Raw genomic sequence first — 13,173 nt, 5'->3', positions numbered from 1 at the left:
TTTAAAATCACTACACTCAAACTTGTACTTGAAGAACAAAAGAAGTACAAAAAGTATTCATGTTGACACAATGAACAGATATCATCGTTTCCCTGTTAATATTATTATGTTTAACTTTAAGTTAATGTTAATTAATGCGCTTTCTTTGCGTTTTAATCAATAAATCCATTCCTTTATTTTATCTCACTTTTTTTTTGTTTAACAACAAAAGTACAAATACCTTAAGACAGAGATTACACCTTGCGCCTTAAAATGACTGAGTTTAAGTCATTAAAAGAAATAATAATTAAATAATATTTTTATTTTATTTTTAATAATAATTAGAAGAAATAATCAGAAAAACAAACAGCAAGAAATTAATTCACAAAGTTAAAAGTAACAGATCCAGGTTTGCTTGCACGCTGCTTTTGTAGTGTGATTTAAAACAAACTATAAGTGATGAGTAATGTAAGTCAGTGTGTAAACCTACTGAAAATTTTTTCCATTTATACACCAACTTTTAAGCCTAACCCTAATATTAACTTTTTAAACTTTTTTTTAATTAGACCACATGTTCTCACAGACAGATGTCAGTTTCCTTTAACACTGTTCAGTGCGAAAGACAGCGTGTGTAATGAAGCTTGAAACTCATATTCATCAGAGGCCATAATTTGTTCTGCTTATTAATGGCTTCCTGCTGATTCCTTCCTTCAGCTGGTTTTAAAGGTGGAATAAATGAAATTCAGAACAACTGTCAAAAGAAAAAAAAATCTAGCCACATAAGGAAGGGAATTTGACTCCATCGACTCTATCCAGTATTTGTAGATGAACCAGTAAAAGAATATTTGGAAGAAAAGCTATCTAAATAAAATCACATTAATAATATTAAATATTAAAAACTGGTCAACAAACAGATTAACTTGAATACTGGGTTTCCAAAGCATGCTAACAGAGTAAGATGAATAAAACATAGAATAAGATACAGATTTGATATTCAATATTCAGGTTACATTAATCGTTTTAATTGAAAGTGCAACCTGGAATTGACAAAGGAGGTTGATTGGTTCAAAATTAGAAAGTGTGGCTTTAAATATGCTCCAAACTGAAATTTATCTCAAGCTACATTAACTTAAAACTTTAAGTTAAGATTGTCACCAAATGTCTTCTCATGGTAACTAAAAAACAGTTTGCAAACGCACGGAATTGTACATCCCACAATTCTCAGTTTTATATCAGGGAATAAAACGCTACAATCATGTGTGATGTTCTTGAAAGTCATGGTAAGGTTATATCTGAATATATAAATATCAAATTAATAACCCCACAGAGCAAAGGCATGGGTTGTAGACAGTCGAATTAAATGATAACACAGGAGCTGACGGCAGCAGCCTCGGGCCTCCTTTCCTCTCTTAGGACACAGATGCCAAGAGATTAAAAGTTCATTCCAGCTAAAAGGACAGCGTTTCTCCTCTCATGGTCAACAAGAGAGAGATGCTCCTCTATGATAAGGAGCACTGACTGAAAGCAGTCAAATGGTAATTTAAAGTTCAGTCTTAAGAAATGATCTCAGAGTTAGACTGGAGGAAAAGCATTTTCTCTTGATTAACCTCCTAAGACCCGAACTCTTCCAGAGGATGCATTTTTAATTTCTCTTTGACATTTGGGCATATTGGGGCCCGATGAATGTAAAAACAAAGAATTATCAAATGTTTTTTTTTTTTACCTGCTTTTTGTTTCTAAGAAAAATGAGAGCCACAAATGAAGATATTTGTTAGAATTTTGATAGAACAGTGGCAGTATAATGTCCTCGTAAGTGGATATCAGGCCCTTGTAGAGCATAAGTGAGTATTTTGGTCTAAATAAAATGTGATGTCCACATATGTGGACGCAGGGTCCTAGAAGGTTAAATATAACACTGCTGTTAGGCTCTTGATCAGTCTTGAAGAAAGTAGATTTCTGAACATTCAAAGCAGGAGAGAATAAGCGAAAGATTTAGGATGGAGAGAGGAGGCAGTAGAAGGAGACCATCTGTTAACCACAGTCTGGGTTCAAAGTGACAGCCAGAATCATCCCTGCTGAAGTGTTCTTAAGCCGAGCCATTTGCTCTGCATTTCTTTCAGCTTCTGGTCACAAGCTTGGACAAAAACAGTCATTTCACTCACTGAGGCAACATCACGAGAAGTGAGCACAGGCAGTCAGCACTATTTCAGCAGTATTCAGACTCTGTCTCCAGGCACTAAGCCTTTTACAGAATAAGTTAATGAAAATGCATTTACCACCATGGTGCTGCTACACCCGCCTGTTAGTTATTGACACTTTTTGGGATAATATCAAGCTCCCTGTTTAGGTTTCTGAAAGAACAAAGCAAAAAAATAAATATTCATTTATTAATTTTACAAGCTTACATTTTTCAGCCATGAAATTACATATAACAAGTGTGACGACATTATTTATGTGTCTATAAAAGAGGTTGCCTTTGAGGCTGTGAAATAAAAAATATAATAAAAAGGCAAAAACTAGTAAATAAAAAACAGGAAAAGAAACGATACTGGCTGACAACATGAAACTTTCTAATAAAACTCAAACAAAACTTAACTTGTGTTAGCAGCTATTTTGTTATTCCAAAATCTTTTCAAAAATGTTTGACTTCCTGCAATTATCTCATTAAAAAAGATATTTCCTGGAGTTATTTGCTTCTTCTAAGAGATGCATCAGTGAAAAACTAAAATAGCAATAAGAGCTCCTCAGCGGGGAGAGAACGAAGGACAGGGGTGCTGCCTCTTGACTAATATGCATGCATCTTTGTCAGTCTAAAGCATCTTTTAAGCTCATAAAGCTCGATTAACACAGAGCTGGTTGAAATAGAGTGGGAGTTTAGCAGTTAATAAACAGCCCCGTCGAGCCCATCCTCACCGCTAGAGCACTGCCGCTTCAATAAGCCTCTGCCATGTTAGTTTTTTCTCTCCTCTACCACAGAATGCCAGCCATATCTAATTGGCCCATCTAATGTTCTCCTCCACCAGCGTGTGTGTGTGTATGCTTATAAGTGTGTGCGCACATGCACCACAGAAACCATCTGTTCACAGTGAGCGAGCATGAGTCAGAGACTAGATCTGAGCCATGGCATCTGGGGTACGGCATTCACTCTCCTCTCTATGCAGATCTCCGCATGCCTCGCTTTCCGCTCCTTTTTCCCCCGTCTTCCTTCCTCTCTCCCCTTAGCTCATTTTGACTCATTGAATTTGCTTTCACCGCTGCATCTCCCTTCAGCTCTTCTTCTCCCCTCAGCTCCCTGCTCGCTCCAGCCCGCCCTTCGTTTGATTTCTTACAATATTTTATTATCGCAAGACAAGACAAATAGAGCTGATAATACACAGTTTGTTTTGGCGATTGAGTTTCTGTCATGGAGTCGGTGTTGCTCAAAGGCACAGGCTTAATCAACTGTCTTCTGCTGGAATCTTCTCTCAGCTATGAAACAGAGTCTGTCAATCACAGAGGAATTAACAGCACACACCCCTCTTTCATGTGCGGATGCAAGAGGGGTGTCTTCAGTGCAAAAGCACGCAGACATCCACACACACACACACACACACACACACATGAAACATCTTGGGAGATGTCAGCCACTGGGCTAAAGCATGGATTGAATTAATGGCTAATCAATGCCATGTAGAGTAAGCTATGTGCCTCTAGATACTCTACTCTAGCCTCTAGACTAACTCATACATATTTCCATGTATACTTATATACAAACCGCTGATAAGAATCAATTATGGTCAAAGCAGTTTAGCCTAGTATTAGCTTAGTGTGTGAATGTTATGTGTTCCTATGCAGAAAAATGCCCTAATTCCAATTAGCTCTAATAGTATCAAATAATTGCAAATAATTTTCATTAATTTCCCCAGTTTCCTGATGCTGTATGACTCTTTTTTTCATCCCACTGTAATAATAAAGTTGAATGGCTTATAGTTGAACAAGCCATCAGCTATTTTTACTGAAGCTACTATCTACGCTAGTCCTGCACCGTACACACACACACACACACACACACACACACACACACACACACACACACACACACACACACACACACACACACACACCCCACTGAGCTGGAGGATGAACTACAACAGTGGGAAGTATAAACTCCAGGGACATTCCTCTAACCCACTTTACTAGTGCCCTGCAATCTTTTCCCAAACGCGTTACTCCTTAATGATTTCTTCTATCAGTACCATCCAGAGCACTAACAGAGTCCGTTTTGCTCGTTGATCGATGGGGAATGCTTCTCTCTGCACAAGTAGGTACTAGGTTGCTGGAGCTCCCCTGACATCCTTGACAGAAGGATGTGAGAATGCATCTGTCAGTCTTTCTGTTCTTTGATCGAAGCTGGAGCGTGGTGAGATGGGGCAAAGATCCCAGAGCAGAGGAGGAAAATCAGGTATTGCAAATCTCTCCTAAATACATTTATTGTTGTGGTTTTAAACTCATTATACATATAAATGTATGGCAACTCACCCTAATCTCTTTTTTTTTTTTCTTTTTTTTTCTTCTTATCCCACAACTTAGACATTCACATTATTCACACTCTCATTACACATACATATAGGATCTTGGGGGTGGGCACAATCACGGAGTCCAAATTACCATCAGGGTGTACACCTCACCCCTGGCGTCGTTGCCCACCTCTCAATTTTAAATACACTTAGACATTGAGGGCTATCAGGAGGGACTATGCGCTTACCTGCTGCTCTCTGGCAGGTAGCTCCATGCCCTCCTGGGTTTTAAATGCACCTTAGAACACACATGCATCAACACTACAATGAGCGGGTGGAGGGAGGTTTGGAGTCTTCTCCCACCCCCATTCTCTGCGACCTGCTGGAGCGGGAGGGCTAGGTGGAGTTGGCCGTCCGACTGCGGTCTGGAGTGTGGGGCCTCCCTGCTGCTACGGAGTCGGGGTGGTCTGCCTCTCCCCACCGCAGGGAAAAGGGTAACACCACCTGGGTCTGGGTGCAGTTCCCCCCTCCAGGAGCAAGGGTACCTAGACCCGGTTTGTAGAGTACGCTTGGGGAGTGTGATCGTGTGTACAGCGTCTCTTTATGTCTGTCTCCACGTTGGTTGAGTGTGGAGTGAGTGCATATGAGAGCATGAGGGTGGGAATGGATGTTTGTGTCTGTGTGTGCCTGTATTTCTGTGTCTATATGTCAGGTTGGGTATCAGACGCCACCTCTCTGGGGACACCTCAGGCCCTCCAAGGTTTGGAGGCCTATCTCCACCTACCACCACTTCCCCTGCCGGTGGCGGACTCCCTCAGGTGTCGGTGCGTTGGTGGTTCTTTGTGTCTGGGGGTGGGCGTCCAGGTACACACCGGCTCACTCCTTGGCGGCCGCTTATCGGGGCCTGGAGCCTGGGGCTCGCTCGGGCCCCTTCGGGGGTGGGGTGCCCCCGGCCTCTCGGCCTGGGGCTCGGTCACTCAGGCACAGCTGGCGGCCGGCGGAGCTCACGGGCGCGTCACTGCAACTCCCCCTGGCTTCTGCTCCGCGGCTGCTGAGTGAACCCTCATCTGGGACTCTCCTCAGCTCTTACTGGAACAGTGGCGCGGCTGCCCCTCTGTTGGTCTTCCATGGTTTCTTGTGTTCTGGGGGCCTCTGGATGTCTGGAGTTTTGATCTCCTCCATACCTGCTTCACACCCTGGAGGACGGGGCTGTGGCCCCCCCACACTCCCTAGCAGATCGTTACATGGAGAAACCTTTGGAATGCAAGCATGCTGATCCACACAGGTATGCACACGGGTGTTCACTGCTCGTAGACCCAAATTACACGTTTCTTGGCTGCTACTTCGAAGCACATCTGTCCTGCGTGCTGCACAACAACATTGAATATTTAGTATTTACTGCTGTTTACACTTAGCTAGATTAATGCGAGGGTGTTGTGTTTAGTATGTTGCTTTGTTTTTTGGTTTTTTTTGTCTTTTTTTGCTTGTTTTCTATTCTTCTCTCAACAGGTGATCCAGGAGATTTTTTATTTTTTTTCTCCCCCCCTTTCTCACTGTCCCTCTCCCCTTCTGTTTTTCCTTTCCTTCCTCTTTCTTTCTCCCTTTCCTATCTCTCACTCATGTCTGTCCCGTCTGTAACATCTGAAAATAAAATATAATAAATAATAAAAACAAAGATCGACCAAATGGACCAATACGGCAATGCCACGATGATCCATTTGGCAAAGTAAATCCATTGGGTATCCTTGTTGGTCTTCAGACAACAATTCTGATGGCTAAAGAACCAAATGGGACAGGCGAAAAAAAAAAAGAAAAAAAACAAAAACAAAAAAAAAACAAAAACAAAAAAAAAAAAACTCACCCTAATCTCGCAAAGAGAAGAGCTAGTATGACTGTTAAACTTATCCCCCCAAGAAAGTAAAGTAAAGTAAGACAAAAAGACATCAGACAACCTTGTGCTTGAAGCTCATCAAGTGCTCACACAGCAGGAAAGAAAAAGGAGGATCTGCAGTCGGGGGTTCAAAAAGGGCCCAGAGTTCAAATACTTCACTGATAAAGGCCACAAGCACCACGCAGAGTCAAAAGTGGAAATAAATGTTTCTGCTCTCCCCTTCTGTCTCCCGCACTGCATGCCACGTACAAACACACCAACAGACACACACATAAAACTTAACATCAAAGGACCTTAATCTTCCTCCTCTCACGTCTATCATCCTCTATTCCATTTTAGCTTCACCTTACACTGCAGCCGTTCAACAGCAGGAAGAGGAATATTCTGCTGCAGGCACTACTTTTAACAATTTCTAGTCTTCTCTGTTGTCCTGGCAGGTGCTGCTACACTTTCTGAGTATATTTGATGTATAAAGGTTTAACTGCCTAAGGAGTTTTGACCGACAGGTGATTGGCTACTGCACATTAATACCGAGAGCTTTTTAAATAGACAATGTGCCAGCAAGAAAGATCATGTCACATTGTGTTTGTTCTTCTCTGATTTAGTAGTACAAGTGTGTCATTACAGTATGTGAAGAGCTGCAGTGTGTCCTGATGTAATTAATGAATGTTTGCTCAGCAGAAATATCTTAAATCAAATTTCACTTATGTGCGACATTATTTGAAATATTTTATTTTAAGAAAAAAACTGTAGAAATGAAGGTTTTATATAAAATGAAGAATGTAAATTGATTACTTTTGGTCATTATCCTATTAGAGCACTTAATTATGAACAAATTTTACCATCTAGGTGTTGATTTGAGGTGAAGGATTTGGAGGTAGTCCTAATTCACTGTTCCATCCACTTTGTGCAATGCACCAGTGCCACGGCGAGAAAACAACCCATTATTTGTTCACTGTGGAAAGTGATGCTGATGAATCAGCAGTTTCCATGGTTGTTACTGAACATCCTAACCAGTTTTCTCCCATCTACGGGTGACAGTTTGGGTGTTCTCCCAGACCTTTGCCAAGTGGTGACATATCCACATAAGTTGTACTTGCAGTTGTTTAAATTGAGGATGCTGAGATGTATAGTTGCTTAGAAATAGCTCCAAAAGACAATAAATATTCATGAATAAAGGATTCTTAAAATCACTGATTTCAGCTTGACACACATACACGTGCCCCCACTCTTAGTCAGTAATAGTGCTATTTCCTTCATCAATACGTACAAAGTTTAAAACAATAAAAACATTTTTTTTCTCCTGAAGCACATAGGCTTTTCAAAAAATAAAACCTCCCTATTTATGCAGCTTTGTTTAAAAAAGAAGAAGAAAAAGATAAACACATTCTGCTTTGGAAACCCAGAGGGATTCCTCTTTTCCCTGTTGCACTGCAGAGAGCCGTTCCCTCAGTACTGCACAGTTTGTGTTTACTTTTTAACCAATGGCAAAGAAAAGACAAGGATAAAAAAAAAGGATGAGCACAAGGGGGGAAATGAGGGAAAGGAGCGATGACATAACAGGGGGCCTGATGTGCGTGAGAGCGAGGCGCTTACGTCAACTGTAACTGGGAGAGGAAGAGCAAGCATTTCCTATGTAGGTCACATTAAATACACATGCAGCCATCACAAAATTCAGCCAACTATCTAACCAGTCTGCCAAGCAGCACTGGGATCACAACTGTAAATTCTTCCAGGCCCCTGCTACTGTGAAAATGAAAACTATTCACACAAGCATTGCTGTTATCTCTGCTAATGCTGACAGAATCTGCAGCACAGACCCAGTTACAGTAAGAGCCTGTAAAATTACTGGTAAGTCTGGGTAACGATGATGTGTGCTGTGTCGTTTTGACAAACCTCTAAGCGTAAGAATGGAAAGACCAACGTGGCCTGTGCACAAACCTATTGATGATAAAACACTAATGCGAATTGACAGCTACACACTGCACTGCTAGTGACTATAATCTGATTTTTCTTTGGTGTCCTCGTGTGTTATGGAAGATGTGCTTCTTGAATCTGTGTCTCTGCACACGATAATTACGTTGATATTGTGTGTGAAAATTCAGAGTGAAGGATAAATTGCAGGAGGGGTGGAACTCAAAGAGAAAGCAAACCCTAACATAATGCATGTGGGTGGGGGCTGTTTATGCAAACTATATTCATCAGGGAAAACACAGTGGAAGGCAACAAAAGCGCTTAAGTGCTTATCACTCTTAATGTATCATAATGTGGTGATAAAGTCGGCATTAAAGTTAACAGGCAGGCATTCGCGTGACGTGAACGTGGCATCATAGAAAAGCAGACGCGTGCATGGAAGGGCCTCTATCTGACGCGTGGTAATGGTGGTGTCAACAGATTTGAGCTGACTCACGGTGAGCTGTTCTGCAGGGGTCACTCTGTGTGCTGTCAGCAGAATGGGCCGAGGAGACAGAGGACACGCTGGAGCTCCGGACGAAGCCAAATGCCGCCAGGCGGCCCGCGGGCAGGCGGCTGGAGCTGAAACCTGGGGGGCGAAGACCCGACTGACTTGCTTTGGGAAGCAGAGACCTGCAGGCCGCTGCAGCCTGGGGCTGGGCTGCTGCTGTCGTAGTAGCGGGTGGGGTGGCAGCCTGGTCATCTGAGAATCAAGCATAAATCATGTTATCTCATGTGTATTACTGAGAATTCTAAAAAACGAATCAAGACATGCGCAATGAACTGAGAAAAAAAGAACTACTTCATTTATGCTCCTTTTATCTAAGTTGCAACAAATGAATCCTGATATACAGGGAAAGTGATTTTGTGTACAGATGTCTGTGTGTGTGCATGTATGTGTGTGTGTTAGTACTTATTGACTAAACTCATTAGGCAAAATATATACAAGAAGCTCAACAGTTGTGATGTTTATCCCCCTGTGAACCATTCATTATCCTGTGTTGACTAAGCTCTCAGTGGGCACCAGGAAGTTCATCATTCTATGACTATGACTGCTGCGCCAAGTAAATATAATAAGTATACACACAACAACCTGTGAACAGCTGTGTTTGGCTCTGCTGGTGATTGCAGACTGGGCTACTGGCCAGCGGTTTCTCAAATGTCAGCGCTATCATGGTATTCAATGTGACACTCACAGATTAGGTCATTGTTAATATATCTATCTAACCCATAACCTTACTGCCTTATTATCAGTAACCCTTCAAAGTTATCTCGAAGACTAAAAGCAGTCGTTTCCAAACTTGAAAGGTATGGAAGGTAAATTTTAAAAAAGAGAAACTATTGTTATTGAAGGACAAAAGGAAAATGTTTGGAATCAAGGAGAGAAATTGAGGTTAAAAAGGTAATCACAGCCTCATATAGGAAGCTATTGTCAGGGAACGATTGTGAGAAATCCTCTCTTTGCTGTAATCTATGGTTTCCAATGGCAATACAGATGAAATGTGAAGGCATGAACAACAAAGGCTACACACAAATATACACACACAATGGGCAGTGGGCAAATCCCCAGGCCATGGATAAAAGCTCCATCTTGGCTGCACTAGCCTGCAGAACAAGGTCTAGATCCTGGGTGGAAGAGGAGCTTTATCCCCTGCTGGCTACAGAGATAAGGTAGGCAGCCCTCATTTCCTCTCCATTTGGCACAGCTGCATGTGCCAGTGCATGCTATGGGGGCAACCACATCGTGAGGACAAGAGAAAGAAAGAAAAACTTTGTGAAGGAGAAATAAAACTCTGTTGGAACAGAGAGGGGAAAACCCGGGAGAAAAATTAAAAAAGCTTCCAGTCTAGCTCCCTTCCAGCATCATCAATGCTGCTGCTCACACTTGTCATGTCCTCCCTCGATCCTTAGCGCCCGTCTGTGTGCCATGCGGTCTGTTCATTAGGTTGGAGCTTGCTCCTCTAGAGTGAGAAGGTCAGGATCATTCAAGATAAATGGTCTCATTTCTATTCTATCCTCCCAACCCCCACTCCTCTGTACTCCTTCACTCTGAGAGACAACGGAGAGAAGTGAGCTTGGCAATCATCAACTATAGCCTAAATACCACAGCCGCAGACTGCTTGTGAATATAGAAAGCAGTAACCGGTGTCTTTATTCCACACATCTCAAAGTTCTCTGTGATAAAGTCACCATCAAAAAGCTTATATATAAAGGTCCTTTAGGCTATAATTGTTTTCCCTTAGAAAACCCTAAGAGTTTTGCCAATGCTAAAGACGTGAGCAAAACCATATTTCCGTCCACTGCCTTTGAATGAAAGCAAGGACATTAAGTAATTTAGGCCAGAAAAATTCAATGGGATAGGCAGCTGGGAAAGGTGCAACAATCGCCAGTCTTTTAGAGTCAGGTCAAGGTGAGACACAAAAACCTGCACCGATTACCTCCACTGAGTCTGAAATTCCATGTAAATGTAACACCTGAGTTTATTACAACCTCTGCAGCAGAACATGCACAAAGCATCAGGATCACTGATGCTTTAGAGTAGATGAGAGTGTCAGCACGAAGAAGCTGTGGTTGCTACAACACATATGAGAAGAAGGTCCTTATTATAAAAACAATACAGTATTTAGACGTATCTATATAGTAATTAAGTAAGTAGTTTGAGTAGCTTGACAGCTACACAATAACTTTATAGCATAACTACTATAATCTGTGTGACACAGAGAGATTTCCTCTTCTCTCACATGTTGTTATTCACAGCGATGAATGAAATAAAGGGGTGGGGGGGTAGGGTGGGGGGTTCTAGTTAGTGTTTTCCCAGGAGACTGATGAGAAAAAATGAAAAACTCAAATAATTTCAGCATTTCAGGTGCCGTTTATCCAACCATGCAAAGGGCATGGAGGATTCCAGAAGGAAGATAGTGACATCACTTAAGTGTTAATTGCTTTGTACTTCAAAGGCTTTAGTTCCCAGAGGGCCAAGCGGCATGTAGTTGCTATGCATATGTATTAATAAGGATTATGATAAGGAAGCCCAGCACATCATGAAACTATGCTGATCAACTGTGCATGTTCAGTTTTGGGTATGTATGTATGTATTTTGTGTATATATGTATATATTAAAGTACACATGTAGATGTACAAAATCTCTCCGGATGTTATCAGTTTGTGTCTGCGTTGGCACCCTCAGCTACACAGCAAATCAAACATGCATGGGAGTGATAAATGACACAGCCTGCCAGCAGTGTGCAGGATGATGAGAAAATTTTAGACTCCAATATTGCATTAACAGTTGAGCTGTGACTTAAATCTGAGTTCGGCAGCCAGAGATGCTATCTGAACCCTCAGAATTGGAAATTTTTTGTGCGCGAAGAGGAAAATGTGAGCAAGTAGTTATTTATTTATTTGATTTTGGTGATGGCAGCGTACTGGTGTGGAACGAGTCCCCTCAGAGTGTCTCTAAAAGATTCCCAATCAGATCAAAATTAATCTCAGAGAACGCATTTTAATGAGCTGCCTTCATCTCGGGCCAAGTTGATAAGGGGAGGAAAGGGTCTCAAAACTGCTTGGTGCGGCAGAGGAGAAGAAAGGTAACGCAGCATAAATTTTGGGTTGCTGAAATAGAATCTGACATGAGCTCAGATGACTCAAAAGAGGTCATTTACAGTTGCTATCCTTGCTGCTTTCTGTGTGGAAAATTCAGATCTGGTCAAATGTTTAATTTACCTGTATTATCCGGGTCTTTCTGATTAGTTGCTGGGGTGACAGGTTGGACCGGCTGGCTGAAGACTTGTGTTGACCTCTGACCTTGACTAGGTCCTCTGCCCTTGGCCGCGATCGTAGCCGTTCTGGTGACAGCTCCCAGTCCCAGACGCAGACCTCTGCCAGACCGCAGGAGACTGCCACTCCCTCCTGCCTGAGCAGCCGTCCTGCTCTGCAGAGCGTCCTCAGCGGAGCAGCCTTTCAAGCTGACGGATCTTCCAACCTAGAAATCAAAATCACCAAATGGAGTCAAATGCCATCAAAATAACTGACATGCTGTGTTTTCTGAAGCCATTTCTGTGCAGTTAAATCACATAAGAGCTTTCCATTTTTCATTGCAGCATTTCAAGTATGGGCCACACTTAAATTCATGACTAAGATAATAACAGCGTTTTCTTTTGTTTTTTTTAACATTTGTGTGTGTTTGCTTTAAAACCCCCTTCAGACTTTCACCCACGTTTGTTAGTAACAATGTCTGGATACTGTAGCAGCTTTAATTTTGTGCAAAAATGCAACGCACCCTGTAATCTAATAGCAGCATGATGCTGATTATTGAAAAAAAAAGTATTTCTATCCTCAGTTTGGAACTCTGCTGCATGCTTCTTTTTCTTATATTGTGAGTAGAAGCAATCAAATCTGATGAAAAATGGAACCCAGCAAATCAGATGTTATTAACTCTAAATGAAAATGTAACAGAGTCCTGCAGGGAAACTGGAAGCTGCGGAATAAATTTGAAATGTTGACACTCTCAACAGTGTTACTGTGTTCTAGGCAAAATGCTAACACACATACATTGTCATGTGAAGCACTGAAAACTAACTCGTCCCCCGCGGACTTTGCACTTCAACAAGCATTAAATATTTATTTCCCCATGTTCGTGTTTGACTGCGTATATAAGTATGAATGCAAAATGAATTTATTGAATCAGTATCAATAAGAAATAGGTTTAGAAGCAATAATGAAGGTCCTCTGAGAGTGATCATAAAATGCAAAAGGCCTGTTATCAATTATACATGGTTTACTAGGCCTATCAGCATGATGGAAGCGTTAATATGCTTAGTCAATAAACTGTGCGTAAGACTCATAATCAAAGAA

At 41.7% G+C, this 13,173-nt stretch overlaps 1 protein-coding gene across 2 annotated transcripts in view; it reads right to left on the bottom strand.

The window, feature by feature from the left end:
• Positions 1-13,173, bottom strand: part of mtus2a (microtubule associated tumor suppressor candidate 2a) — a 45,859-nt gene that overhangs the window by 15,625 nt on the left and 17,061 nt on the right. For both annotated transcript variants that reach the window (XM_080866536.1, XM_080866537.1), the window contains exons 3-4: positions 12,043-12,301; positions 8,777-9,022 (exon numbers count right to left, since the gene is read on the bottom strand). In XM_080866536.1, the coding sequence (XP_080722662.1) occupies positions 8,777-9,022; positions 12,043-12,301 (505 nt within the window). The remainder of the gene's footprint in view (positions 1-8,776; positions 9,023-12,042; positions 12,302-13,173) is intronic.

This window comes from Rhamphochromis sp. 'chilingali', assembly GCF_963969265.1.
Source record: "Rhamphochromis sp. 'chilingali' genome assembly, chromosome: 19".
NCBI lineage: Eukaryota > Metazoa > Chordata > Actinopteri > Cichliformes > Cichlidae > Rhamphochromis > Rhamphochromis sp. 'chilingali'.
Note: the sequence above shows the minus strand (reverse complement) of the source record. Positions and strands in the feature narration are given on the sequence as shown.